Raw genomic sequence first — 27,863 nt, forward strand, 5'->3', positions numbered from 1 at the left:
ACAACATAGCCTATACTGTTAAATGCTGGCTAGCTTCTTGCCCCAGCCATCCTAGTGCTTGCTCAATTGTGCTACATTCTGGGAAAGTTCCCTCAGCTTTTTAATCTTTGGTAGTGTCCATTCTGCTCTTCAGCCCATCAACTAAGCATAAGTAATCCTATTTTTAAATTTCTAGGATTTGTCTTTGTTATAGTAACCTGTTGTGATAGATGCAATTGCCTCATTAGTCTTTTAGAGACTACGACTTACAAAGTTTATTTTATTCCCTTAGGGGTTCATTCTTGTTTGTTAGATTTGGTGTACCTTTGTGGTGTTTTAAGTATCCCTCAAATGTTTAATGTTTGGTTGTCCTTTTTTTTTCTTTTATAAATTCCTGTTTACCTGTTGAATCTAAGATCAAATTATGGTGCCTTTCCTCGCTAGGAGCACCTATGGTGCTAAGTGCCCTAGGGTCCTGCCTTGTCAGAATTCTTTCTAATAAAGCCTGAGCTCTTATTTTTAGCCTGAGATCAGTGCCACAATCAGCTGTTCCCTTTAAGATTTTTTTTTTTTACTCTGATGTCTTTAATGGATATAAAACTATTTTAGATTGTTTCCCTGTCCAACCCTTGCATTTCAACTCTTTCTGCTGAGCCTCAATTCCAAGAAAATAAGGCTCAGCTGTTCCCAATTCATTCTTTTAATAGCTCGCCCATGATCTCCTATTCTCTGTATTTGTCCTAAGATTAAAATATCTCTGGAATTGTTATGTATTTAGTAGTTTTCTCCTGCTCTGATCTGGGACATGGGCTTTCTTGTTCTTGATCCTCTAACAATCTAACCTCATTTATTTTTCTTCTTTTAGAAATTCCTCCACTTTTGTTCATCAATAGCACCCTTTGTGTTTCCCAGAGTCACTTAAGGATTTACTCTTCTATCAAAATACAGTGCGAACTATTTCATGCACACAGTATAGATTCTACTACAATGAACACCCATGTGCCCATCATCCAGCTTGAGAAAGAATTTATCACAAATAGCACTGAAGTGTTCCCTCTATTCCTCCTGATCTCATTTACTTTCTTCCCTTCTCTACTTGAATTGTTTAAAGGGATTTGGGACATGAAGTAGTTGAATATGATCAGTTTGCTATTCCAAGCCACTGAATTAAAAATTTCAAAATCAAGATAGAAAAGTGTTTTGAGAGGACTGCTCTGTCTTAATTGATCATTGATGTAAATCCTAATTATTTATTGTCTTAAGGGGTATACAATGCATGGCCAACACTGGAACATGTTATTTCCATGCATGCAATTTACAATTTAAAATTATGAACTCTAATGTAGCTAAGTTCTCACCCCACTTTTAATGAATTTTAAATTAGAATTTTATCAGTATCTTTCCAAAATAATTGATATCTTTAATATATCACTTCAATGTTATTATTTAGAACTAATGGTAAATGTTCTCTTTAGTCAACTTACTGTATAATATTAAAATAAAATCCCTAGCAATAAAGCTTCTAAATTAGATAGGTGTTGAAATGGATGGGAGCTTTAATGCTCTAGAGATAGAGGATAAAGGACTATGTTCATTAATTTCAGAAATGAATTTTTTGTGTCTCAAAGATGACCATTATGAGACGTACACTGCATACAGAAATTGGTTTACTGTAATTAAGTATGTGAACACACACACACATCATTCTCAGCAAAATGTAACAAAAGACTTCAAGGCCGGGGCATGTTTTGTGAGTGCAGCTTTGAGGAATGCTTGCTCCTCACAGGAAAAACACCTGGTTGGCGATGATTAAGTATTCTGCCTGTCCAACATGAGATCCTGCCAAGTCAAGGAGAGACCTTTAAATAGGGACTTACCTTTTTACCTCCAACCACATCATCTTGAAATTCTAAGTTACACTGAATGGCTGCAAAACCTTATTTTATGCTATCAGCACCTTCTTGCTACACTGCCCACAGATTAAGTGCTAGTAACTGGGTAACACACAAACACTTAATTTGCAACTTTCAGCCTAAGTCTAGGAAGGACTGACCAAGTCCTAACCCAACAAAATCCAAGTGAAATTGTAGTTGACATCTCTTTCACTCTGATCAGCATCTGTCTCTTCACCTTAATTTTACTTTGGGAAACTACCTGCTTTTACTCTATGCTATCTTAGTAGTACTGTCAAAGTCCTTGAAGGCATGGGGTGAAGGCATGGGGTAAATGCATCATCCTAACTAGGATAAAGAAACCGGTAGGGATTTGATTCATGAACATAATGACATTAAGATAGAAAATAGAGAAGCTATTTTGATGGCAGGGCTCTAAAAGGACTGTTTCTCAATTTCTGTAACCTAGATTCCTAAGGTTATCCTGGTTTTTTATCCTTCCTAAGGCTGTTGGTCCAGTCTTTTCTTCTAATTTTAAAAAACTCTGTCCTACTGATAAATTTTGCTTTGCTTAGGATAGCACAAATGAGTTCCTACTGTTTGCAAGCACAGAAGCCTACCTGCTCCATTCATTAACGTCATTACCAGCTGTTCCCTTAAATGGGAAATCTGTAGCTTTTAACACCTTACTGTGTCTACTGTGAGTCATATGAGGGTTTTTTTTTTTTTGCACCCCATATAAGCATTTTTAAAACAAACCACTAACATTTGTTTCAAGAGTTTTTGACCAACCCTGAGTTAACTTCAAATTTCTTTTCATCCTAAAAAATAGTACAGTATTTTTATGAATGAAATAATACATTTCTGCGAACACAGTACTGATCAAAAAGCACTTTAATAAACTGGCTTTGGTTTCCACCCTTTCCAACTTATTCTAAATAAAAAATAAATGTAAAACACAAATAAGATTAGTCTTCCCAACTTTAGTATGTATAAACAAAAATGACAATTTTTAGATAAAAGTTATAAAAGAGAAATCATATCAGCCAGAGAACACTTTAGCTAATCCCTCCCTACTCAAAGTCACACAAAACAGCCTTCCAAGGAAAACTGACCAGTGAGACAGGTATGTTCGTGTTCTCAGCTATAAGGACTTAAATTTAAAATGCACTCACTCTTTCATCTTCTAATGAAAGCTAACCTACTCTCAGGAACAACGTGAGCACTGTTATGGTAGTCTAACTCCTAAATGAAAATATGAGCTGAGATACAGTTTACTGTAATAATGTAGCTAAGAAACCTTTGAAAATTAGCCAAGGATCAAAGTATTTACATAAGTTTAAGAGCTTATCTTAGGATGAAAGGTAACACAGGTCCTTAACCTACTTTTAAAAGATAATTGAAATTAAACCTTTCAATCACAACCAGTCAAAACTTTAATTCAGAATGTTTCTTAAATATCAAATTTCTCTTCACAGACGCTATGTCCATTTTCTTCATAATCTTCTCTTGTTACTACCATATCTTCAAAATCGTCATTCTCTGATATCAATTTTCCACCTTCCCAGGCGTAAGTAATAGGGCTAAAAATAAAGTTAAAATAAGTGAACCCAGATGATTTTACAGAACTGAAATGACAGAAAACATTCATTAGTAACTAAAATGTGGCAGTCTCTACCCAACTTGATTTAACAGAAAATCACTGAAAGTGTGAAAATAAGCATAAGCTTCACAGGAATAAGGTAAACTAAGAAAGAAAAGAACCTTGGTCACCAGTACAACTAAGTGTTCTTTTTTTCCCCTGTGCCCTGAATTTATAGACCCTCTACTTCTAATAAAAAACAAGAATACAATAGGTCAAAAATGCATAAAAGGAAAAACACTGTCATAACTGGACCTAAATTTTGTATGTGGCAAAGATATGTCATCTATTTTGCACAAGAACCCATGAAACAACTACAACTATTCTCTCATTTTACAGATTTGGAAAATGAAGTTCAGAGAGGTTAAGTGCGGGACTACGTTTTAACCCAGAACTTTTTTTAGTCTGTGCTTTTGCTGCCACACTGTTACCTCTAATAAATGAAACATTTACATGGTAGGACATGGTAAGTAAAACTAGAACACATAAAACATTTAGTTTGGTTTTATCTTCAACCAAGGTTATACTTGTGTTATGACTCAATTCTATTTCTACTGTTCCTCTCCTCCAAATCAGTTTAAAATCTGAAAAATAATGAAAAGTTAATAAATGTTTTTATTCATTGTATTTCCTAACCTTTAAATATATATTTACCTACATATATATAACATACATACATATATAAAACAGATGTACAATAAAGATTTGATGAATAAAAGAATAAAAATTATTTCTGTGGATCCCTTGGGCTGTAATGTATGCATGACTTGCATTTCAAATGCAGGATAAAAAGTGTGTAGGGGGAAAAAAGGCAAAAAAAAAAAAATATTCGTGGGGAATAATGAAACATGGTGGAAAAATAATAATAAAATAAATACACAGGATAAAAATCCAGTATGCTTCATTTTCTACAAAGTATACGAACATTAATGCTGACAAATATTATTCCAATATCCAACAATTGTTTATTCTTTAATCTGATAGCTATAAATTAAGTGAGCAGATGAGGGCCTTCTATTTACAGCTAATGATTTAGAAAAATTCTACTTTACTTTAAAACAAAACTCTAAAATTAAGAGTCAGGTATATGGGGAGCACCTGGGTGGCTCAGTCGGTTAAGTGACTCTTGATTTTGGCTCAGGTCATGATCTCAGGGTCAAGGGATCGAGCCCTGTGTCAGGCTTTGTGCTGGGCATGGAGCCTGCTTAAGATTCTCTCTCTCCCTCTGCCCCTCCCCACAACCTCTCCTCGCTCACTCACTCTCTCTCAAAAAAAAAAAAAAAAAAAGTCAGGTATATGGAGTCTTATTTGCAACTCTGCCTGGCAACTTAAGACTGGGACAGCGGTTAGGGGGTGTTATTTAGACATATTTTTGGTAAGAGACATGTATTTGTTCCCAACTCAAGATAAAGAGAACTAGATTTTAGCCTGGTCACTGCTATTAACTTATTTTAAGGCCTATAACTTATTATAAGGCCTCTGCCAAGTCATGAGCCCTTGTTTCTTTATTTACAAGTTAAAAACGTTGAACAGGATGTGGCCCCACTAAGCTCCTTCCTCAGGAACTACACTCAGCATCTTAGCTTGAAGCTGCCATAGCCCACTGAAACGTCAGGTTCATTATTTTAATTTTTGAGAAAGGGAAAATGAGGATTCCAAAGGTGAAATAAACCTGCTAGAACCAGGCTTTAAACTCAAGTCTACCTATTGACCATTTTATCTACAAAATGACTTGCATGTTTTATTTCTGTATCAGCCAACACTTACTTTTCAGGCAGCACAACTGAAACATCGTAATCTGTTGGAGTGAGACATCGAACTTCTGAGTAAACCCGATCTCTAAATCCGGGGAAAAGGGAATTTCCTCCTGTCAAAACAATGTTCTTAAAAAAATGTGGCTGCATTTCTTGAAGAGGGAAAAAAAAAAAGAAGAAAAGGCATCAGAAGACCTGTTTACTTATCTTTCCAGAAAGATAGATATGAAGGCTTAGGCAAGAGCAAACAGTTATAGTTACCGGTTGGGAAACCATATAACTTTTTAATAACCATAAAAATTACTTATAATTTATAAGATTTTATAATGAAGTTAAAGTTTACAAAAATTGACCCATTAAACAGAGTGAAATATGACCTCACAGATCTTTAAAAGAAAGGCTAAGGTGAAGAGGTTGAACTACTGACTCCTTATATACACATGTAAGCTGATACATAAATGAGTAACATTCTAGCAGAAGTTTGGTAATTATACTTGTTCTTCCCTAAAATGGAGGAGGTCTTTCTGTAGGCTGAGACTGTGAGCTAAGGTAAGGTTAAAAAGGAGGGCCTTCAAGGCATTTTAACTTGGAAGCCCAAACTTCCATGTGATCTCACTGAGACAGACCTATTTATTGTGCAACATTACATTTGACAGTGAAAAATACTCATGATCCATAATAATAAAGGAACTTATGTTCTATACTCAAAGTTACAAGACAGCAAACCTTATTAGGTGCCATATGGTTAGCTGGTATTAAAAGCCACCACAGGGAAATCTATGAGGAATTAACAAGTAATGACCACCACACCTAAGGCTTCTGTTCACAAAAGCAGCACACAGTTCACTTATACTGACACTGAGTCTCATGGTATTAAAGCAGTGCAGTATAAAATGCTGTACAGCACTACCTGCAACTTTACATAAAACACGAAATTAATGAGACATTAATACAAAAACAGTTGTGAAATAACTACATTAAGGTGATGGCATTATGTGATTTTTTTTTTTAATAGGACATTAAAAAATTGCAGGAGCTAGATTTTCTCCAATGCCTGCACTGTTCCTTATGAACTAGGAAGACACTTTCAAGATATAAAAGTTCTCTCTAGAACTCTAGAAAATGATTTAGGTGAATCCTGCTTCAGGAGAACCCACACATCACTGAGAAGCACCATGGTTCAGCTTCATTAAAATTAACTTCCTGTATATTAGTACAAATAAAACTGAAAGGACAAACCAGTCCCATCAATAGCTAAAAACCATCACTTTGTTAAATCATAAATTTCTATTCCGTGTAATTTGAGTTAAATTAAAACTTTTCTAAAACAGATACAGGACTTTAACAGTCATGAAGAGATTAATTTCTTCAAGTTTAAGCAAACCATAACTTTCCCTGTGCCAAATTTCTAATCTAGGACCAATAAAGAATTATTCAAGTGCACTATGGGACCTGAAATCTCTGCAAATAAAACAGGCTCGCCACGTGCCTGAAATTACTTAGAAAACTCAGGTGATTTCTCTATAGTTCACAGAGCTTATGAGGTTTTTTTTAGAAATATCATTCCCATTCAATACTTTATGTACCTTCAGGTAAGTTCTGAATTGAATAGACAATAGCTTCTGGAATACCCATTTCTTGAATGCCTATATCAGAAGGATTAAAGAGTATTTCTGGAACAGCAAATCTCTCATTGGCCAGACGAAGAATTTGTTCCCCAGATTTATATTTTCCACTTAACACCATCTCTTCCCTTGGCTTAAAGAAAAATAAGATAAAGTTTAAGCTACATTATCTAGTCCATACAACTAATAACATTTAGTAACATGTTATTACTAACATATTAACCATGTTCTTGGAAGTTTCAGGATTCTCAAAAGTTAGAAAAATGTGGCCTTCTCTGTTGCCTAAACCACACGAATAAATAATTGCTCATTCTAATGCAGATGTTCCCCAAACGATGATCTGGCCTTATTCCTTACATTTTAAAACAGAAAGAAAGGAGAACAGAGGAGAGGGAACTTCTTAACCTGCCTATAATAACAGACCAACTTCAGTTCCTAGAGAACAAAGAACATACTCTAAAAAACATGTAGTATGTCTTACATTTCTATCACTACTACCTACTTTCACTCTATGTATGTATGTATGTATGTATGTATTTTTAAGTAAGCTCTACGCCCAACATGAGGCTTGAACTCATGACCCCAAGTTCAAAAGTTGCATACTCTACAGACTGAGCTAGCCAGGCACCCCCACTTTCCTGTTCTAGATGTTTACTGGATCTTGTGGCTGTATTCTATCAAGATTTCCCCTTTCCCAGGCAACCCCTTCAGGTCTCCTCCCTCCTTGGGAGCTTTGTACTATCACTTTGCTATTAATAAACCTTGCTTTCCTGCCCCCCCAAAAGATTTCCCTTTTCCCTTGTACAAAAAACCTAAATATTTAAATTCATTTATTTATTTATTTATTTATTTATTTTTTAAGATTTTATTTATTTATTTGAGAGAGAGAATGAGAGAGAGCACGAGAGGGAAGAGGGTCAGAGGGAGAAGCAGGCTCCCTGCTGAGCAGGGAGCCCGATGCGGGACTCGATCCCGGGACTCCAGGATCATGACCTGAGCCGAAGGCAGTAGCTTAACCAACTGAGCCACCCAGGCACCGTTTAAATTCATTTATTCAATCTTCAGAAATCAATCTGAAATCCATGGACTTCATCAATGCAATTTTCTTGTTATTTATTTTCTGCTGAGCTGTGTTCCTGAAGGGACCAGAAACAATAATCTTCTACAACACTCTACATCATTAAAATAATGGTCCTTCCAATTTTACTAAGAATCATCAGCTCTTCTAGATTCAATTATAGACATTCACTTGCAATTATATATGCAATTTTCCTCCTGAAACAGCACATAACCCAATCTTTTATACAAGTAAAAAATACTTAAAATATATAAAAATATTAATAATTACTAACAAGTAATGTATTTAAAGAATATTACAGACCCCTTAATATAATCAGTCATCTATTCTCTGTCCAGATTTCTGCTTCCTCAGAGGCTTTTGCTGACTTCCAAATAAACGGTCCCTCCATTATTTTCCACTATCACTCTATATTATCCTTCATAGTTTATATTGTTCACCATCACATGTCTACTACCTAGCACATGAGTACTCAATAAATTCTTGAATAACAGCATGTAAGTCAACAATGTGCCATTCATTGTATTAGGCATTTTATATACATTATCCCATTGAACTCTCACATAACCCCGTGAGGTAGGCATATTTTCCTTTTATTAATGATGTAATTGGGTTTGGCAAGGTTACATGACTTGCTTGAGATCATTCATCTAATAATCAAAAGCACATACAATATATTCCTTCCACTACATTTCCTCTCTTAACTTGGCTATAATTCTGAATTCTATTATTTGGAATTTGGAAATTCCAAGTTCGAAACATTATTCTTAAATAAGAATATCCAAAAATTACACAATTCTCATAATACTTTAGGAAGAGAAAGGAAAACTTTTAACCCAATAAACTGTTACAGTAGCAAAGAGGAAAGTATCCTCTCAGAGTATTCTTCCTTCTTGGGCAGAAAGGAAAATATCTCCTATAAAATTTATAAATTCACTTAAAAGTGATACTGGCTTGAGTTTGAAGGATATAACTCACTTTGTCAACACTCAAAGTAAGTTGAAATAGATGCACACTTGGGAGAAATTCAGTTGACAAACATTAGTGATTATGTAGTCCATTACCCAGATTTTACAGAAGAGGATCATGTGATTGTCCCAGGCTCAAATATCTAAACTAGGGGAAAGAGCCAGAACTAGATATCCTTGTTGAATATTGGCTCTAAATCCATTAATCATCAATATATAATGTGGAACTACAAGTAGTTTCTGTTTTAAGAGTACAACTCCAAAAAAGATTTTTTAGACACAGACAAAAGAAGGAATATATAAGGGCTACTGGGAGTTGCTGTTAGTCAATGTAGGCCATGATTACTACACAGCCTCATAAATTTGGTCCAATACTATAAAAGAAATGATCAGTTTAAATTACAATGGCTCTGCAGAAACTGTTCCTATAATCATTAATCATGAGCCAGATTTTCTCAATTTAAGTCCATCAAGTACATTACATTTCACTAGGCATCCCCTTTCTGATAAGAGATAAAACTGCAATTTGTATCAGTTGTAATCAGTAACAATATTACAGAGCTTATTATTGTTTTTGTTACTATCATAAGTACTAGAAAATGAAGATTGTACATTTTCCCAATTATTTAAAAATATTCTTGAATAAACTATCAAAATCCAAGTTTTAACAATATCCTAAGGCTAAGGGCACTCAAATAATAATTTTTTTCATTTTATGTAGTTTTTCTAATTTCATAAACATATATCAACTTTCATCAGAGTTGTTGCATATCAGGCAAAAATAAAGTTAATGAAGTACTAAATTCAAAATAACTTTTTTTACTCTTCTGAAAATTACACATTTTAGGATTAATCCTAACATATACTAAATAAAATTGTTTCTAAATCTTAAAATTATTAAGATATATACGTGATTTTTTTTGTTTGTATTTTTTGGGTTTTTTTTCAATATACACATGATTTAACATGTATAGGTAGCTCTTGAACATGCGTTTGAACTACATGGGTCCACTTATACACAAATTTTTTTACAATACGGTACTGTAAAAGTATTTTCTTTTTCTTATGACTTTTTTAATAACATTTTTTCTCTAGCTTACTTTATTGCAAGAATATAGTATATAATGCATATAACATACAAAATATGTGTTAATCAACTTTATGTTATCAGTAAGGCTTCTGGTCACCAGTAGGCTAGTAGTAGTTAAGTTTTTTGTGGGGGTGGGGGGTGTCAAGGTATATGCAGATTTTCAACTGCATGGGGGGAGGGATGTCGGTTGGCACCCCTCACTGCCACATTGTTCAAGGTCAAGGACACGGTGAAAAAATTATAAATTTTAACATTAATTGACAAAGTAAAGATTAAACTATTATTTTTGAAATAAAAACGCAATGTAACAATGATCAGTCAAGTTTGGAGAAACTGGCAATCACTGAGACTTTACTCAGGGCCCATCCCTGTGAAATACAGATTACCACCATTATCGCTACAAAATGCTGCAAATTATCCATAGGTGTTTTATATAACTGGAGTGTTTTGATGAGCAATAATATATGAAGATGGTATTATCTATTATTTGCAGTTTTCATTGTCCTGTAAAGAAAAAAAATATACTTTCGATATCTTACAGAGGACTTGGGCTTCCAGCTCATGAACAGGCAACCTGACCTCATAATCTGTCCCAACACCCACTTTTGAAACCCAACCTAGGTCCTTCCACAAGTATTTGTCTCTAAGAATATTACAGAGTGATTTCAATTTTATGAGGCCTCCTCAGAATTCTGATTTGTATTTCACCTCAATAATATGTCCAAAAAAATTTTTTTTAATTTTAGGCATATAAGGAAGAATAATTAAAAGAAGTATAAAATTAAAGAGGTATAAAACCCATGTATTCATCAACTAGTTTGATACAGCTTTATCAATTAATACTCCCCCTTTGAATTTGGTGTTATCACTCACAATACAGTTTTATACCTTTACTTCATACTTTATTTCTAAGCAACATAAATTATTCCATACAGCCTGAAAATATACATATCTTCCTAAAACTTGCTTAAAGACATCATTATGTCTTAGATATTTTAGACAGAAACATGTTTTTGAGATATATACATGATTATCATGTAGCTCCACTTCATTTTCACTACCATTTATTTTATAATATGAATATATAAAAATTTATTTATTTTCCTCCATTAGTGGATATTTGGGCTCTTCTCAATTTTTCACTCTTTTAAAATATACTGCAATGAATGATATCATAAACATTTCCTTGTGGAAACATGCTTACATTTCTGACCAAAGATTTTTAACTTCCCAACAGTCCTCCATCAAGTCAGCTAAAGGGCAAACTTCACATTTACCCAAACAGAACTGAGAGTTTACCTGAGCTGATCAAAGATAAGGAGAAATTATTTTGACATCCAAGAAAAACTGCTTCTCAACACTTTGAAAGTGCACCAGATTTTGCCCTTTTCAACTATAATTCGATCATATCAGACCAAACAAGTAAAATTCAGCCATATCAGCTATGTCAATAACTTTCACAACTGGCAAATAACCAACTTCTAACTGGATTTAAACTAATTCTTAAGAAAACAGAAAAGGATTAATCATAATATAAATAATGATACTATCTCCAGATTTTTCCCATGTGCTATCATTCAGCTGATGGTTTTTTCTCTAAATAACTTTAATGAGATATTGATTAATTATTTATACACTTGTGTCTGGAGAAATGGTCAGCAGAAAAGCAGTTATCAACAACTGTTAGACTCTACTAAATCCAGCTAGATGTTTTTCAGATCTGACTGGGGTGGTCACTTCAAGCAATGTCATTGAGGATTTTTAAAATTACCTTACAAAAGCCCTTTTTAATTGTACTAAAGTCAGGCAAAACATAGTCTATCATTACTGTATTATCTTCTCCTTTCAACCTGGAAAATAAAATAGAGACTTGTGAAATAATTATGTATAGCATTACCTAAGAATCAACTTTCTAATTCTTAGATTACTATTATACATACTTTGCAATATCCATATCTCTATAAAAATCCTGAGACACATAGCACACATCTTCTTTCACTTGATTAATCACATGTGTTTCATCCATAACATGTAGCTGCCTAAACAGAAATAAAAACTGTAAAATTTGAAATGGAAAAATATAAGTATAATTTACAATTACTTAAAATATTTTTTCTGGAATTAAATCTTTGGGTAACTGATTTTTTTAAAATATTAAATTTTTGAATGTGTAAAATATTTTCAACTTTATAGAATGATCACACCTCCACTATATTTAATCTCCGCATTATCCCTCTGAGGGCAAATATTAATCCAGTTCGCAGAAAGAAACTGAAAACAAAGGCTTTAAATAAGGTAACATTTATTAGAGAGCAAACTTTTTCCTCCTCCAACCATTCTGAATAGAATCTTGCTAAAATGACTTAACTCTCTGCACTTTCTTTTCTGATCATAGTAGTGAGTTAACACGCAGTACCTGACACATACTAGATGTTTAATAAATATCTGATGAGTGAACCCAAGAAACACAGCCGTTAATAAGGAAAATAAAGATGCTTTTAAAAACTGTAGACAACACAAACAAATGGAAAGATATTCCATGCTCATGGCTTAGAACAATTAATGTTATTAAAATGTCCATACTACCCAAAGCAATCTACAGATTCAATGTAATCCCTATCAAAATGCAATAGTATTTTTCAGAGAAGTAGGACAAATAATCCTAAAATTCATATGGAACAACAAACAACTCTGAATAGCCAAAGCAATCTTGAAAAAGAACAAAGCTGAACAATGTCCACAATAGCCAAACTATGGAAAGAGCCAAGATGTCCATCGACAGATGAATGGATAAAGAAGATGTAGTACATATATACAATGGAATATTATGCAGCCATCAAAAGAAATGAAATCTTGCCATTTGCAATGATGTGGATGGAACTGGAGGGTGTTATGCTGAGCAAAATAAGTCAATTAGAGAAAGACATGTATCATATGATCTCACTGATATGAGGAATTCTTAATCTCAGGAAACAAACTGAGGGTTGCTGGAGTGGTGGGGGGGTGGGAGGGATGGGGTGGCTGGGTGATAGACATTGGGGAGGGTATATGCTATGGTGAGTGCTGTGAACTGTGCAAGACTGTTGAATCACAGATCTGTACCTCTGAAACAAGTAATACATTATATATTAAAAAAATAAAGAAGATAGTAGGAAGGGAAAAATGAAGGGGGGGAAATCAGAGGGGGAGACAAACCATGAGAGACTATGGACTCTGAGAAACAAAGTGAGAGTTCTGGGAGGGGTTGGGGGGATGGGTTAGCCTGGTGATGGGTATTAAAGAGGAAACATACTGAATGGAGCACTGGGTGTTATACGCAAACAATGAATCATGGAACACTACATCAAAAACTAATGATGTAATGTATGGTGATTAACATAACATAATAAAATAAAATTTAAAAAAAAGAACAAAGCTAGAGGTATCATAATCCCAGATTTCAAGATATACTACAAAGCTGTAGTAATGAAAAATAGACATGTAGATCAATGGAACAGTATAGAGCCCAGAAATAAACCCATGCTTATATTAATCTACAGTAAAGGAGGCAAGAATATATAACAGGGAAAAGCTAGTCTCTTCAATAAACAGTGCTGGGAAAACTCACTCCATATACAAAAACGAACTCAAAATGGATTAAAGACCTAAATGTGAGATCTGAAACCATAAAACTCCTTAAAGAAAACATAGACAGTAATCTTTTGGACATCGGCTTTAGCAACATTTTTCTAAATATGTCTCCTCACACAAAGGAAATGAAAGCGAAAATAAACTATCGGGAGTAAACTGAAATAAGTCTTTCACACAGTGAAGGAAACCAAACAAAATGAAAAGACAACCTACTGAATGGGAGAAGATATTTACAAATGATTTATCTGAAATGATTTATCTGATAGGGGGTTAATCTCCAAAATACATAAATTTTAGAACCCAGTACCAAAAGAACAAATAATCTGATTAAAATGGGCAGAGGACCTGAATAGACATTTTACCAAAGACAACATACAGATGGCCAGCACAAACCTGAAAAGATGCTCAACATCACTATCATCAGAGAAATGCAAATCAAAACAATGAGATATCACCTCACACCTGTCAGAATGGCTGGTATCAAAAAAAGAAGAAATTATAAGTGTTGGTAACAACACAGAAAAAGAGAAACTCATGTGTTGTTGGTGGCAATACAAACTGGTGTAACCACCGTGGAAAACAGTATGGAGGTTCCTCAAAAAATTAAAAATAGAACTACCATATGATCCAGTAATTCCACTACTGGGTATTTACCCAAAGAAAACAAAAACAATAATTTGAAAAAATATATGCACCCCTGTTTATTGCAGCATTATTTAAAATACCCAAAATATGGAAGCAACTCAAGTGTCCAATGATGGTAAATGAATAAAGAAAACGTGGTATGTACACACACACACACACACACACACACACACACACAGGAATATTAAGCAGCCATAAAAAAGAATGAGATCTTGCCATTCGTGACAACATGGATGAACCTAGAAGGCTTTATACAAAATGAAGTAAGTCAGAGAAAGACAAATACCATAGGATTTCACTTATATATGGAATCTAAAGAACAAAACAAAGCAAAAACAGACCCATACATACAGAGAACTGGCGATTGCCGGAGGAGAGAGGGTAGGGGGATGGGCAAAATATGTGAAGGGGAGTGGGAGGTATGGGCTTCCAGTTACAGAATGAGTAAGTCACAGGGATGAAAGGTAGAGCATAGAGAATATAGTCAATGTACTGTAATAGCATTTTTTGGTGACAGATGGTAGTTACATTTATAGTAGGCACAGCATAAAGTATAGAGTTGTCAAATTACTATGTTGTACACCTGAAACTAATCTAACATTGTATCAGCTATACTTCAATAAAAAACATACAAAAAAAGATATAACAAAAATGTGAAGTTATTCCCTTTGAATATTTCTACACATATATACTACATATACTTATTGTTTTAGACTCAATATCATCTCACATTTTCTTATGCTACCGTTCTTTAAAGATATGGTTATTTACTGCCCCATAATATTTATTAGAGGATCTATTAAAATGTATTTATTAATGTTCCTAGTGTTGGAAGTTTAGATCAGGGAGGAAAGATACTTGTGTGTTTATAAACGTGGACTTTGGTTTTGTTGTTGTTGTTGTTTTTAGGTGGGCTCTATGCCCAACATGGGGCTTGAACTCATGAGCTTGAGATCAAGAGTCACATGTTCTACCGACTGAGCCAGCCAGGTGCCCCAGAGACTTTGGCTGAATCACAACTTAGCAACCAAGTTACTTTACCTCTTTGGGACTCAATCTCTTCAACTCTAAAAGGGTAATAATAATATCACCGACTTACCACATCTGTAAGAAGTAAGCGATTCTAATTACACATGTAAAGTGTTTAGCATAGTCCTTATACTCAGTAATTAAAAAACATTATTATTACTTCCTTTTGCTTTTTGTTATCTTCATATACACCATATTCTACTGCAAGATTCACTGTTGCACCAAAGAGAAGAAAAGTTGATGATTTAACTATGACAATTCTAAGGTACCAACAATTGGAAGATCCATCCCAACTAGAGATGTGAGAAAACTCAAAATTGATGCAATACAGGTATTTTTATCTGTATCTCAGATTATCTCATTTATTCATACTCTAGGACACAGAATCTGAAATACTGTTAGTATCTTAGTGTATTGTCAAACTGTTTACCAGAAAAGTTATTTCAAGTTATGCTCTAATCAGCAGCCAGCATCACAATCTGCAACATTATCTTTTTTTGCAACATCGTCTTTTGAAAAAAATTCTATTAATTTGGACTGTAAAAGTTGTGGTATTTTAATTTGCATTTTTCTACTAGGAAGTGCCATGAAAAAAGGGAAGTTCTTATTTGTTAACTCATATATCCCAACCTCCTAAATAAATGCTCAATATTTTAACTGAATTTGTAATTAGTACAGATGTTTGACATTTTTTATGTCTGAGAATTATCCATTTATATCCTCTGACTCTATGTAATTCTAATGATTATCTATCTGTGCCACTGGCCATTTGTTTTCTGAGAATCATCTAGTAGCCACTGTATACCAAGGTAGTGCTTTTCTTGAGGATTAGTAAGAGCCCTTAATGTATTAAAGATTAACAACCTGGTGTCATATTTGTTTCAAGTTTATTTCTCAGGTTTATATTACTTTTGTTTACAAATGCTTGAAATCAGTGGTTTTCCAGACTAGAAGAGGACAAAGAGGGATTAGAGTGCTGGTAATATTCTGCCTGAGCTGTGTTCTGGTTACTTGGGTATATTCAGTTTTTAAAAATTCACTGAGTTGTACATTCAAGGTTTGTAAATTTTTCTGTATGTTTTACCTCAATAAAAAGGTTTTTTTTCTTTTTTTAAATTTTATTATGTCATGTTAGTCATGATACGGTACATCATTAGTTTGGTTTTTTTTTTAAGATTTTTATTATTTGACAGAGAGAGACACAGTGAAAGAGGGAACACAAGCAGAGGGAGTGGCAGAGGGAGAAGCAGGCTTCCCGCAGAGCAGGGAGCCCAATGCGGGGCTCGATCCCAGGACCCTGGGACCATGACCTGAGTGGTTCAGTCATTGGACATCATTAGTTTTTGATGCAGTGTTCCATGATTCATTGTTTGCGTATAACACCCAGTGCTCCATCACCGGGCTAAAAGTGTATGTGGGGCGCACCGGGGTGCCTCAGTCGGTTGAGCGTGTGACTCTTGGTTTCTGCTTGGGTCATGATCTCAGGGTCATGAGATCGAGCCTTGCATTGGGCTCTGTGCTCAGCATCGAGTCTGCTCGATTCTCTGCCTCTCCTCCTCCTTCTGTCCCTCCCCACCACTCCCACTCTCTCTCTCTCTCTCTCAAATAATAAATAAAATATTTTTTTAAGTTTGTTTTTTTTTTTTATTTGAGAGAAAGAGAGAGAGAATGAGCAGGGGGAGAGGCAGAGGGAGAGGGAGAAGCTGGCTCCCTCTATCCTAGGGTCCCAGGATCACGACCTGAGCCAAAGGCAGATGCTTAAACTGAGCCACCCAGGCACCCCTAAATAAATAAAATCTTAAAAAAAAAAAAGATGTAGGAAAATTATATCCTTTATTATTGCTTCTACTATTTTTATTCTTAACAACTCAGTTAAATATTTCCTTGTTGTGGTTTTATTTTTATATTTAAGTCTTAAACCCATTTGGACTCTAGTGTATGAGGCAAAGGAAAATTTTTCTCCAAATAACCAACTTTCCCTGTACCCTTTCCTGAATAATCAATATTTATATATATATTTTTTACAATGTTTGATTCAGAATTAACTATTCAATCTGTCTGATCTATCATTTAATTTTCATCTAAGTATCACTTTATTACAATTTTAAAATGCTTTATCATCCACTAGAGAAAGTCTCCTTTCACTATTATCCTTTTCCATAACTATTTTTTTTAACTTTTTATTTTTATTCTTTTAGAGAGAGAGAGTGTGAGTGTGTGAGCGGTGGGGGCAGGGGGAGAGGGCAAAGGGAGAGGGAGACAGAGAATCTTAAGCAGTCTCCTTGCTCAGCGCAGAGCCCGCCACAGGGCTCTACACAGGGTTTGATCTCAAGACCCTGAGATCATGACCTAAGCCAAAATCAAGAGTCAGACACACTTAACCGATCTTGCCACCCAGGCGCCCCTCCCAAAACTATTTCTAAATATTCTTGCCAGGTTGTTCTTTTCAAGTTCAACTTCAACAGCCTACCCTTTTTAATATATATGAATTTTTTCAGTCAGCATGGAGGAATGAATGATTTAGTGCACAGGCTCTAGACTCAGACTGCCTGGGTTTTGGTTAACATCCTCATCTGTCTCAACTTTCTCTGCCTTTCAAATTTGCTGCTTCTAATCTGATGGGGATACAGGAACTAAATATCTAAACCTTTTAAAACCGAGCCCAAATCTGTTTGGTTCTACAATGAATAACATTCATATAACCTTAACACTGTATATGCTATTTATGAGCCTTCCATTTTTAGAATTAATGTATAAGCAAGGCAAGACTTAACTACAGTAAAAACTCATATGCAAATGTTGTCTCAATAATTAAGAAAAAATGGTATAGCATTATGTTTAATGAAAAAAGTCACTGTCTAAAGCTTACATATGATAGGATTCTGTTTCTAAAAATAACAAAACTATAGAAGTGGAAAACAAATTAGAGATTACCAGGGGAGAGGGACGTGGTGGGGAAGCAAATATAAAGGGGTAGCACAAAGGAGTTCCTTTGGAGTGACGGAATAGTTCTACATCTTAACTGTGGTGGTGTTTACATGAATCTATACATGGGATAAAGCTGCAAAGAAATACACACAAATGCATGTAAAAAATGGTGAAAACTGGAAACAACTGTACTAGTGTCAATTTTATCATTTTGATAGTGTATTAGTTATATAACATGTTACTCAGGTTACACAAGGCTCTATGTACTATTCCACAACTTCCTGAGTCTGTAATTATTTCAAAATAAAAAGTTTTTTAAAATGTGCTAAAGCTGGGTAGGAAGGATACGGGGAGTGGGTCTCTCTTGGGGGTAATGAAAATGTTCTAATACACTAGACCCCGTTGAAAATGTACACTTTAAATGCGAGAACTGTGTGGATATGTATTATATCTCAATAAAGCTGTTTAAAAAATTATGGTACATCTGACAGAAGAAAGAAGGAAAACGTGGAAGGAAAGGCAGAAGGAAATGCAGATTCACTTATTTTCTCATATGACACAGAGGCGAGCTAAGAGATACTGAGGGGGTCATACCAGCCAAAGTTAATGTAGTGAAAAATTGAGATTTAAGAATTCTACTTATAAAACAAAAAAATCTCACAAGTTTTTAAACAAAATTAAAATAATAGCATAAACAAAATTTAGGAAAGGGAGAAGAGTTGGGATGTGACTAAGTACACTAATTCCTCATCTTTTAATGATGGATAGTGAACTAATATTGGTTAATTCACAAACTGAAGTATCAATATTATTAAGGCTCATAGAGACTAAAAATATAAAAGATAAATACAGTGTAAAGACCATACTTTGTGTGGAATGGAGTTGACATGAGAGACAGAAAGGGGAGGTAGAGATTTATTTTCCTTTGAAACCCTTATTTCCTTAAATGCATTTTTAATTTGTTTTATAATGTATAATATTTATAACTTCTATAATTTTAAAATATTAAACATATTAAACTCCTTGGAATTCGGAAATATCTAAATTTTGGTGGACACTAGCAATTTTATATGCTAGAAAGCTTTCGTTTTTCGTTTTTTTTCTTTTTTTAATGGGCTCTACACCTACTGTGGCTTGGACTCACAACCCACAAATCAAGAGCTGCACACTCCACTGACTGAGCCAGCCAGGCGCCCAACTAGAAAGCTTTTCAATTTGAACTTTATTTGCATTTATATATGTGATATAGTTTTTAAAGCAATAATATAGAATTGTTGCCTGAAGTTACAACTAATGGTTAAAGAATAATTGTAATTACTTTTAAAAAGTTCATCACCAGCAGTCAACCCAAACCCTGCCCCGCCCACCCCAAATCAAAGCTATGTATTACCTGTAAGAGATGATCTCCTTTAGATGATTGGTTAGGAGTTTTCCTCCCACATTTATCCTAAAAAGGGAGAATTCAAATTTGGTTGTTTATCATACCTTTCATTCAGTTTTAACCTAAGAAAAACATGAAAATTGAATACAACTCACCGAATAATTGCTTCTTTTTTCTTTTTACTTCTACAGTAAGGAACTATATGTGTAAAGGAATATCCACTATCTACAATGATACAGCATAATTCGGAAGGATTATCTCGAAAATACCTATGTGCACTGAGAGCACCAGCTATTTAGAAAAAGATAAAAAAAAAAACCTGCATTAAATAAAAGTGTACTTAATTTAAAGCAATAAAGAAAGGCAACAAATTAAGGCAAGCACAAAGACAAAAACTTTCCTTTATTTCTATATGCTAATTTAAAATAATATTCATAATTGTCACAAACTCTCTGAAGCATTTAAACTAAAACATCACATTTTTGTGGTAAATGTGATTTTAAAAATTTTGTGATCAATTTTTAAAGGTAAATATTCATGACTTAATTATTTTAACACTATAACTTAATTATGAGCATTTATTACATGCTGGGCACTATTCTAAAAACTCCATGAGTATTTGTGTTTTAATCTTCACAACAATTCCATTTTATGGATGAAGAAACTGAAGCACAGAGAAGTTAAATAATATACCCAATGTCATACAATTAGAAAACAACGGAGCCAAGATTCAAACCTGGGCAGGGTGATTCTGGAGCAACGCTTCTCAACCTCAAAACTACTGACATTTTGGGCCAGGTAATTCCTTGTTGCTGGAGGTTTTCCTGTTCATTTAAAGATGTTTTGCAGCATGTGTGTCTTCTACCCACTAGATGCCAATGGCACCCTCCCAGTTGTGACAACAAAAAATGTCTCCAGACATTGCCCATGTCCCCGAGGAGCAAAATCACCCTTGAAGAACACTGTTCTAGAGACTGTGCTCTTAACCATTATAGTATAATATCACTCATATGGACTTAAATTACTCAAGCTAAATATTTGACTACTTTCATTGTACAGTCATGTAATGTAATTCTAGTCTTTCATAAACTTACTTCTGGATGATATTTTCAGATTGTTTTTCCACATAGTGGCAGGCTGAGCTATTAACATTATTTCAATCAGTAATACTAATAATGATAGCAAACACATCAGTGGCAGAAAAGGTAACTACCTCAGAAACAATAATCTTTTAGAAATTAAAAATATGTGGCTAAGGGGGCACCTAGCTGGTTCAGTAGGTACAGCATGCTCTTGATCTCAGGGTTGTAAGTTTGAGCCCCACATAGAGATCACTTAAAAAAAAACATGTGGCTAGTAACTGCATTAGGGAGAAAATACTGTACTAGTATTAAGATAAAGAAAAGTCTGAGTAGATAATCTCTAAAAGTCCATCTAATTTTTAAATTCCATGTTTTATTTTCTTCAAATATAAAAGAATGTCACCCAATATTCTTGAATTTTAAGTGTTTCTCTTTACCCTATTCGTATCCATATTTCTATTAATAAACCGCAATCAAAACTTTAACTCACCATTTACTCTTAAGACTGCTTGGAACTGATACTCTTCAAACAGGATTTCATTCATTGATTCTTGAATTGAAGTGAAGTTAAAGTATGGTTCTGTAATAATAATATTGGTATCTAAAAAATCAACCTATGAGAGAAAAAAATCCCCCAAGTTTTATAATTTTGTAGTTATAAAACACTTGTTTTACATATATAAACTAACATTAAATCCTCACAATAATCCTAGAAGACAAGTCTTGTTACTAACCCCATTTAATTGGCAAACTGAGGTACAAAAGAGTTGACAAGTTACCAAGGTTCATAGCTAGGATTTGAACCGAGAAGTTTGATTACAGAATTCATCACTTTATTATTTAATTTTAACTCTCTTAATGGTAGCATTAATAAAACGGTACTATCAAATTGTTTGAAGATCAGTATGCAAACGTAATGAATAATATAACTTCAAGCATTAGATGTTTTGTTTTCAAAGTTAAAAGGCCAGAAGCTTTAGCATATTTAATGTTTACATAATTCTCTCCCACACCCTTAAGAAGCATTAAAAACTGAATATTCATTCACTATACCTAAAGTTACACTACAGACATTAAAAGCACAAAATTCAGAGGCTGCTGGGAAGATGGCGGAGCAGGACATCCCTGTGCTGACCTCTTGCCGCGTGGCTGCCTAGAGAGCACCCACGTGGCATAAATAACCCAAAAAGCAGCCCGAAAACTGGCAGAACAGACTCTCCGCAGCCCGGCATAGACAAGAGGCCACAGCGAAGCAGATCCAACCCCTCTGATCGTTCTTGGCAAGATCCCGTCAAAGCGGTGCCACAAGCCTGGCAGTGTGTGAGCGGCCCAGACAAGGTCAGCACCACTCCAGAGTGAGTCCTGCCCCAGGGATTGGGGAAGATAACCACACACCCATCTGACTGTAACCCCAGCAGTGGGCTGAGGGCAGGCAGCTGGTCTGACTGCAAGCCCCACCCACCAACAAAAGCTTCTCCGGGGACGACACAGGGACAGTGCCTGCAGTTTGGTGCTACTGCATCTCTGGCAAACATCTGGTCTGACTCGACTCAAGCCCGAGGCAGCCCCGGAGCAGCCCACTAACACCACGGGCACCAGACTCTGCCCACAACAGGCAGGGAGCCATCGCAGACAACAGGACTGAAGGCAAACACATCCCAGCCACAACGGTAGGACACCCCCTGGAGCAACACACATAGGAGACACCCCCTGAAGCACCAGGTTCTGGGGAACAGACATTGCACTGCAGGACCTCTTCTTCATAGAGCCACTACTTTCAAGTGCAGGAGACGTAGCTGACTTTCCTAACACAGAAAAACAGACAACTCAAGAGACAGAATGAGGAGACAGAGGAATGTGTCCCAAATCAAAGAACAGGGCAAAATCAGAGCAGGAGACCTAAGCGAAACGGAGATAAGTAATATGTCTGATAGCGAATTTAAAGTAATGCTCATAAAGATTCTCGCTGGAATTGAGGAAGGACTTCAGGACTTCCTTGAGACCCTCCACCAAGAGCTAGGAGATGTAAAAAAGAACCAGTTAGAGCTATTGGATTTACTAAATGGAAATAAAAATAGACCATCTGGAATAAATAGCAAGCAAGAGGAAGTAGAATAAAGGACCAGCCACCTGGAGGACAGAGTCATGGAAAGCAATCAAGCCAAGCAGATGAGAGGGGGGAAAAATACACAGAAAGAAAATAGACCCAGGGAACTGAGCAACGCTGTCAGGCCTAACAGTCGCATGATAGGGATCCCAGAAGGAGAAGAGCGAGGAAAGGGGGCAGAAGATTTGTCTGAAGAAATAATAGCTGAAAACTTCCTGAATCTGGGGAAGGAAAGAGAAATCCAGATCCAGGAGGCACAGAGAGCCCCCAACAAAACCAACCCAAAGAGGTCTGCACCAAGACACAAAGTAAATAAGACGGCCAAAAGTAGTGAGAAAGAGAGAATTTTAAAAGCAGCAAGAGAAAGGAAAGCAGGTACATACAAAGAAACCCCATACGGCTATCAGTGGGTTTTTCAGCAGAAACTCTGCAGGTCAGAAGAAAGTGGCAAGATAGATTCCAACTGCTAAAAGGAAAAAATCTACAGCCAAGAATACTCTATCCAGCAAGGCTTTCATTTAGAATAGAGGGAGTGATCAAGTTTCCCAGAAAAACAAAAATTAAAAGCAAAACCAGCCATGTCCCTGTCACACACGATGCCATCGGCCTGTGGGTCCCAAATTCATGGTCCAGCCGCCCTCCTGCCCAAGTCAGCGTGCACGGCCTGCCACCTGCTAAATGCCAAGTCAACACGCCTTCACCTCAGATTGCCAAGGGCTCAAATTGACACCGTTCCCCTCAAATTTCAGCCCCTGTACCCAAGTTTGTGCACAAAAGTGGGAATAATTATAACAGCAGAATGAAGCAACCCAAACATCTATTTCTGTGGAATACAGAATGGATAAAAGGAGTGTGCTAGGCTGAGAACATCTCCAAAAAGCACATGAACAATACATACAGCATGATTCTGGTTAGTTAAAAAAAAAAAACAAAAACCTGGGAGGAATAAAACAAGATGAAACTAGAGAGGGAGACAAACCATAAGAGACTTCTTAAGCATAGGAAAGAAACGGGCTTGCTGGAGGGGAGGTGGGGGGGGATGGGGTGACTGGGTGGTGGGCATGAAGGAGGGCACGTGATGGAATGAGCACGGGTGGTTGTATGCAACCGATGAATCACAACTCTAAAACTAATAATACACTATATTGTTAATTAATTGAACTTAAAATTAAAAAAAAGGAAACCCCCCCCCCCAAAAAAAGCACAAAATTCTCACATAATATTCACAATTCAGCTATGTGGACAAAAATATTTTATTGTGAAAATAAAAATGAGATAGTGAATTGGTCTAATAATAGTAGACGTGAATAATCTTGTTTCACACAAACTCTCTTAACCTCAAATTCCACTTCTATTCATTTATACTTATTTAGTATTTAAAAAATCAAAACTAAGGACAGTATATTAGTGACGTAAATGTATACTAGAAACATATTCAAAAGTTAAAGCTAGACACCTCAATTACCTTCAACTCCAATCCCAGACTTACTCTCTAGAATCTGCCCTTGGCCTTTCCTCTCTCCTGATACTGCCTTATATCTCACCTGAAATAATGCCACTGCCTTCTCAACGCCCTTTCTGCCTCCCTTCTCTTCTCATTGTCTTTTGTACTGCTAGCATAGTTATCAGCAAGTATTTTTCTAAATCAGAAATCTGATCATCCTCCCCAAACGTATCTCTCACCACAGAAGTCTTCCCTTCCATGACTTGACATTGCCTATGAAACAGTGTCCATACACCTGCAATCTCATCTTACAGTGTGTGCTGGTAAATGTTCAACAACCAGATCTCCAGGGCCGGGGGTGGGGAGGGCAGGGGAAAAGCTCTGATTTGCAGGGCTTACCACTTCCTGTGTTATAAATACTGTCACAGTGGCTGATTTCCAGCTATCCTAAAGTCACCAAACTCTGAACACAGAGTTGGGAAGAGATGCATGTAATTGGTTCTCCTGAGCCAGTGTGAGCCAACTTTCAGCACAAGACTATTCAGTAGAAATTCTGAGTCTATTCACTTTCATACCATGCACTCTTCCCTACCAGATTTTAGCACAAGTAATCTCAAGCATGTACTACTCTTCATATATATATATATTTTGGCAGTATATATAATTTTTAAAAGTTAAAAATATGATGGATATAAATACACAGTGAACATGTGCAACAGATTTATTTAAGTCATATTAAGGCGTAAACTAGCTTTATACCCTATCCTGTTGGTTCTTGCATTAACATGAGTTACTAATTCTTATTGCTGTAATTTTTCATTTGAATAAGACATGGAAATAGAAATTTGAATACATACTCCAATTTGTTACCTGATACATTTCTTTTCCAAAAAGGTAATCCCAAACTTGTCTTTGAACATCCCAATTCACCAAGTAGCCCTAAAAAAATTCTTGTATAAATTATCACAAATATTTGAATAGTTTTTAAAAATCATATTAATAGAGTCTAAACCACTAATTTCTTTTTATGGTTACGTTCACTACACAAACATTTTTTAAGAAGATGCCACTCCATACTTACTTTTTTTTTTAATGTGTTCATCTCATTTAGCTTTAACATAAACAAGTAAAATTCAGTACCCACAATCAGTAACTAAGTTATGGTCATTTATTGCTAAGAAGACAATTTAATTTCAATTTTTGGTTTTAATAAGATCTTATTTAAAATTTAAATAACTTTTTCTCAGAGATCTAAAAATATTTCCATACATACAAAATCTTAATTATACATTTAAAAACTGTCTTTACATTTAGGTCTACATTGCTAGAAATGACATATAACTGAATTACCTTCTGAAAAGGAAGGATGTAAAAGAGTCCAGAAGGGTCCTTTATTTCATCTATCTGGTTAGCAGTAAAAGTTTTAAGACGTGCTGTTTTTGACCTGAACTGACAGTTAGGAATTACCCTATAAACAAAGAAATAATATAATTATTCCCTAAATACTCACTTCCAAAAAATACAATTACTTAACCACCCCCCTCCGTGACAAAAAATAGCCACAACCAGTGTTTCCCATTTTGTCTTCAAATAATTAAAAAATGTTTGTTTGTTTGTTTTTAAGTTCTAATATGCACTAGACTCTACACTGGACCCTTTATCTTTCTCAAGTAATCCTTAAGAAATCCTTCCAGGTGGGTATTGATCTTGCCATCACACAGATGACAGTCAGGGCTTAGGTAAAGTTCCTGGTCTTTCTGGCTTTAATGTGGAAAATTTTTTTTTAAAGATTTATTATTTATTTAAGAGAGAGAGCGCAAGCACACAGAGGGAGAGGGAGAAGCAGACTCTGCGCCCAGCAGGGAGCCCTGTGGGGCTTGATCCCAGGACCCCAGGATCATGACCTGAGCTGAAGGCAGATGCTTAACTGACTGAGCCACTCAGGCGACCCTCTAATGTGGAAATCTTAATACCACTCTGGGAAAAGATTTACAGATTCAAAATTCTTGCCATTAAAACTAAGTCTCTAGGATGCCAAAGAGTTTCAATTAGCAAGATACTACAGGGTACAGAAGTAAGAAGTAGTTTTAAATATGGTTGCTGCCCACCATAGGCTTACAATCTGGTTAGAAAGACAAACTAGAGTCATCATCAACGATACATGTGTACACGTATGTGGAGGGAAGGGGGAGGAGAGGGAGGAGGGAGGGAAGAGGGCAGGAGGGAGGGAGGGGGAGAGAGAGATGAGAGAGAGAGAGAGGGAAAGGATACTGGGATAATGTAAAAATGTTTTGTATCTGCTTCTTTCATTTACTTTGCTGTCATTTTCTCTATATGTTTAAATATTCTTTGAGGACATGATTTTTTTCTTTAAAGATTTATTTTAGAGAGAGAGAGTGAGAGTGCAGGGGCGAGGAGGGGTTGGGGCAGAGGGAAGAGAGACTCTCAAGCCAACTCCCCTCTGGGTGCAGAGCCCAACGGGGCTCAATCCCAGACTCTGACATCATAACCTGAACCGAAATCAAGAGTCTGATGCTCAACGCACTGAGCCATCCGGCGACAGGAGGACGTGATTTTTAAAAACTGCACTGTAATCAATCTTATGGTTATAATTTTAGTCAAATTTCTATTCTTGATTATTCAGTTTGCATTCCATTTTTGTTTTTTACCATACACAATGCCTATAATATAGAGCATCCTGTATTTACTCTTATCAAACACTTCTAACTTATTCCTTAGGTGACTGATAACAGAATTACTGTGTCAAAGGATAACAACGATACACCTTGCCAAAACATTTTCCAGAAGACTAACAATTTACATTCCTACGCGGTTTGATTGTCCTCTTTAAAAAAGAAAAAAAGGAAAGGAGGAATCCTCTGTAAACATTACAGAAGAAAAGCATCTTTTCTTCTCTCTATATACATATATAACATATATATTTAATGAATGCCATTGTAGTAGTTCTGTTAAATCAACTCTATCAACCGGGTCGGCCAATGATTACTACGAAGGGCTTAGACACGAAGCCTTCAACGTCTCCAATCAGTAAGAACTGTTTTTAAACTTTTTGGGGGTCACAGAACCCATTGAGGACCTGATGAAAGACACAACTGCGCCTTCAAGAATACGTAAATACACATAAATGTCCACGATTCCTGTGGGTTCATCAACTCTGTACGCACCCCTCCAACAGGAACCGCTTCTCTAGAAGCCTATTTTCCTGAGCTATTTCCTGTTACGAAAGGAAACGTATGTCCCACTTCCGGGGCCGCGTAGCTTAAATTAACACCAAAGTAACAGTTCAAAGCATCCCAGTCCGCCGGCTCCAACCAGAGCATCCCTCTGGCGCAGGTTAGGGCCAAGTAGAGACATCTGCAGTTTACTGTGATCCTGAGATGAAGGCTAGTCTGTGAAACCACTAGGCGTCTGTCTTGTCCTAAGGACCGAGAGAACACTTACGACACATTTTCATGGCTGTAACCGATTTTGGCATTGTAGGCTCCGTTATCCAGCACTAGGGTCGTCATTTTAACGTGAACCAAACGGCCGGCCGCCGCCTTCTCCTCCTGACACTTCCGCTCCCGCT

At 35.8% G+C, this 27,863-nt stretch overlaps 1 protein-coding gene across 2 annotated transcripts; it reads right to left on the reverse strand.

The window, feature by feature from the left end:
* Nucleotides 1–2,749: 2,749 nt before the first annotated feature.
* Nucleotides 2,750–27,863, reverse strand: ACTR6 (actin related protein 6). 2 transcript variants are annotated; one of them, XM_027594747.1, is made up of 11 exons: nucleotides 27,737–27,863; nucleotides 25,625–25,742; nucleotides 25,145–25,213; nucleotides 21,214–21,337; nucleotides 19,797–19,932; nucleotides 19,651–19,707; nucleotides 11,969–12,067; nucleotides 11,800–11,878; nucleotides 6,854–7,025; nucleotides 5,281–5,419; nucleotides 2,750–3,454 (listed from the first exon to the last, which is right to left on the reverse strand). In XM_027594747.1, the coding sequence occupies exons 1-11, from the start codon at nucleotides 27,802–27,804 to the stop codon at nucleotides 3,325–3,327; spliced, it is 1,191 nt and encodes a 396-aa protein (XP_027450548.1). In that variant the 5' UTR covers nucleotides 27,805–27,863; the 3' UTR covers nucleotides 2,750–3,324. The 2 variants fall into 2 exon arrangements, with proteins under 2 accessions (XP_027450548.1, XP_027450549.1); XM_027594748.1 differs by having other exon boundaries at nucleotides 21,214–21,303; nucleotides 25,132–25,213.

This window comes from Zalophus californianus, chromosome 9 (genome assembly GCF_009762305.2).
Source record: "Zalophus californianus isolate mZalCal1 chromosome 9, mZalCal1.pri.v2, whole genome shotgun sequence".
In the NCBI taxonomy this organism is placed as follows: Eukaryota; Metazoa; Chordata; class Mammalia; order Carnivora; family Otariidae; genus Zalophus; species Zalophus californianus.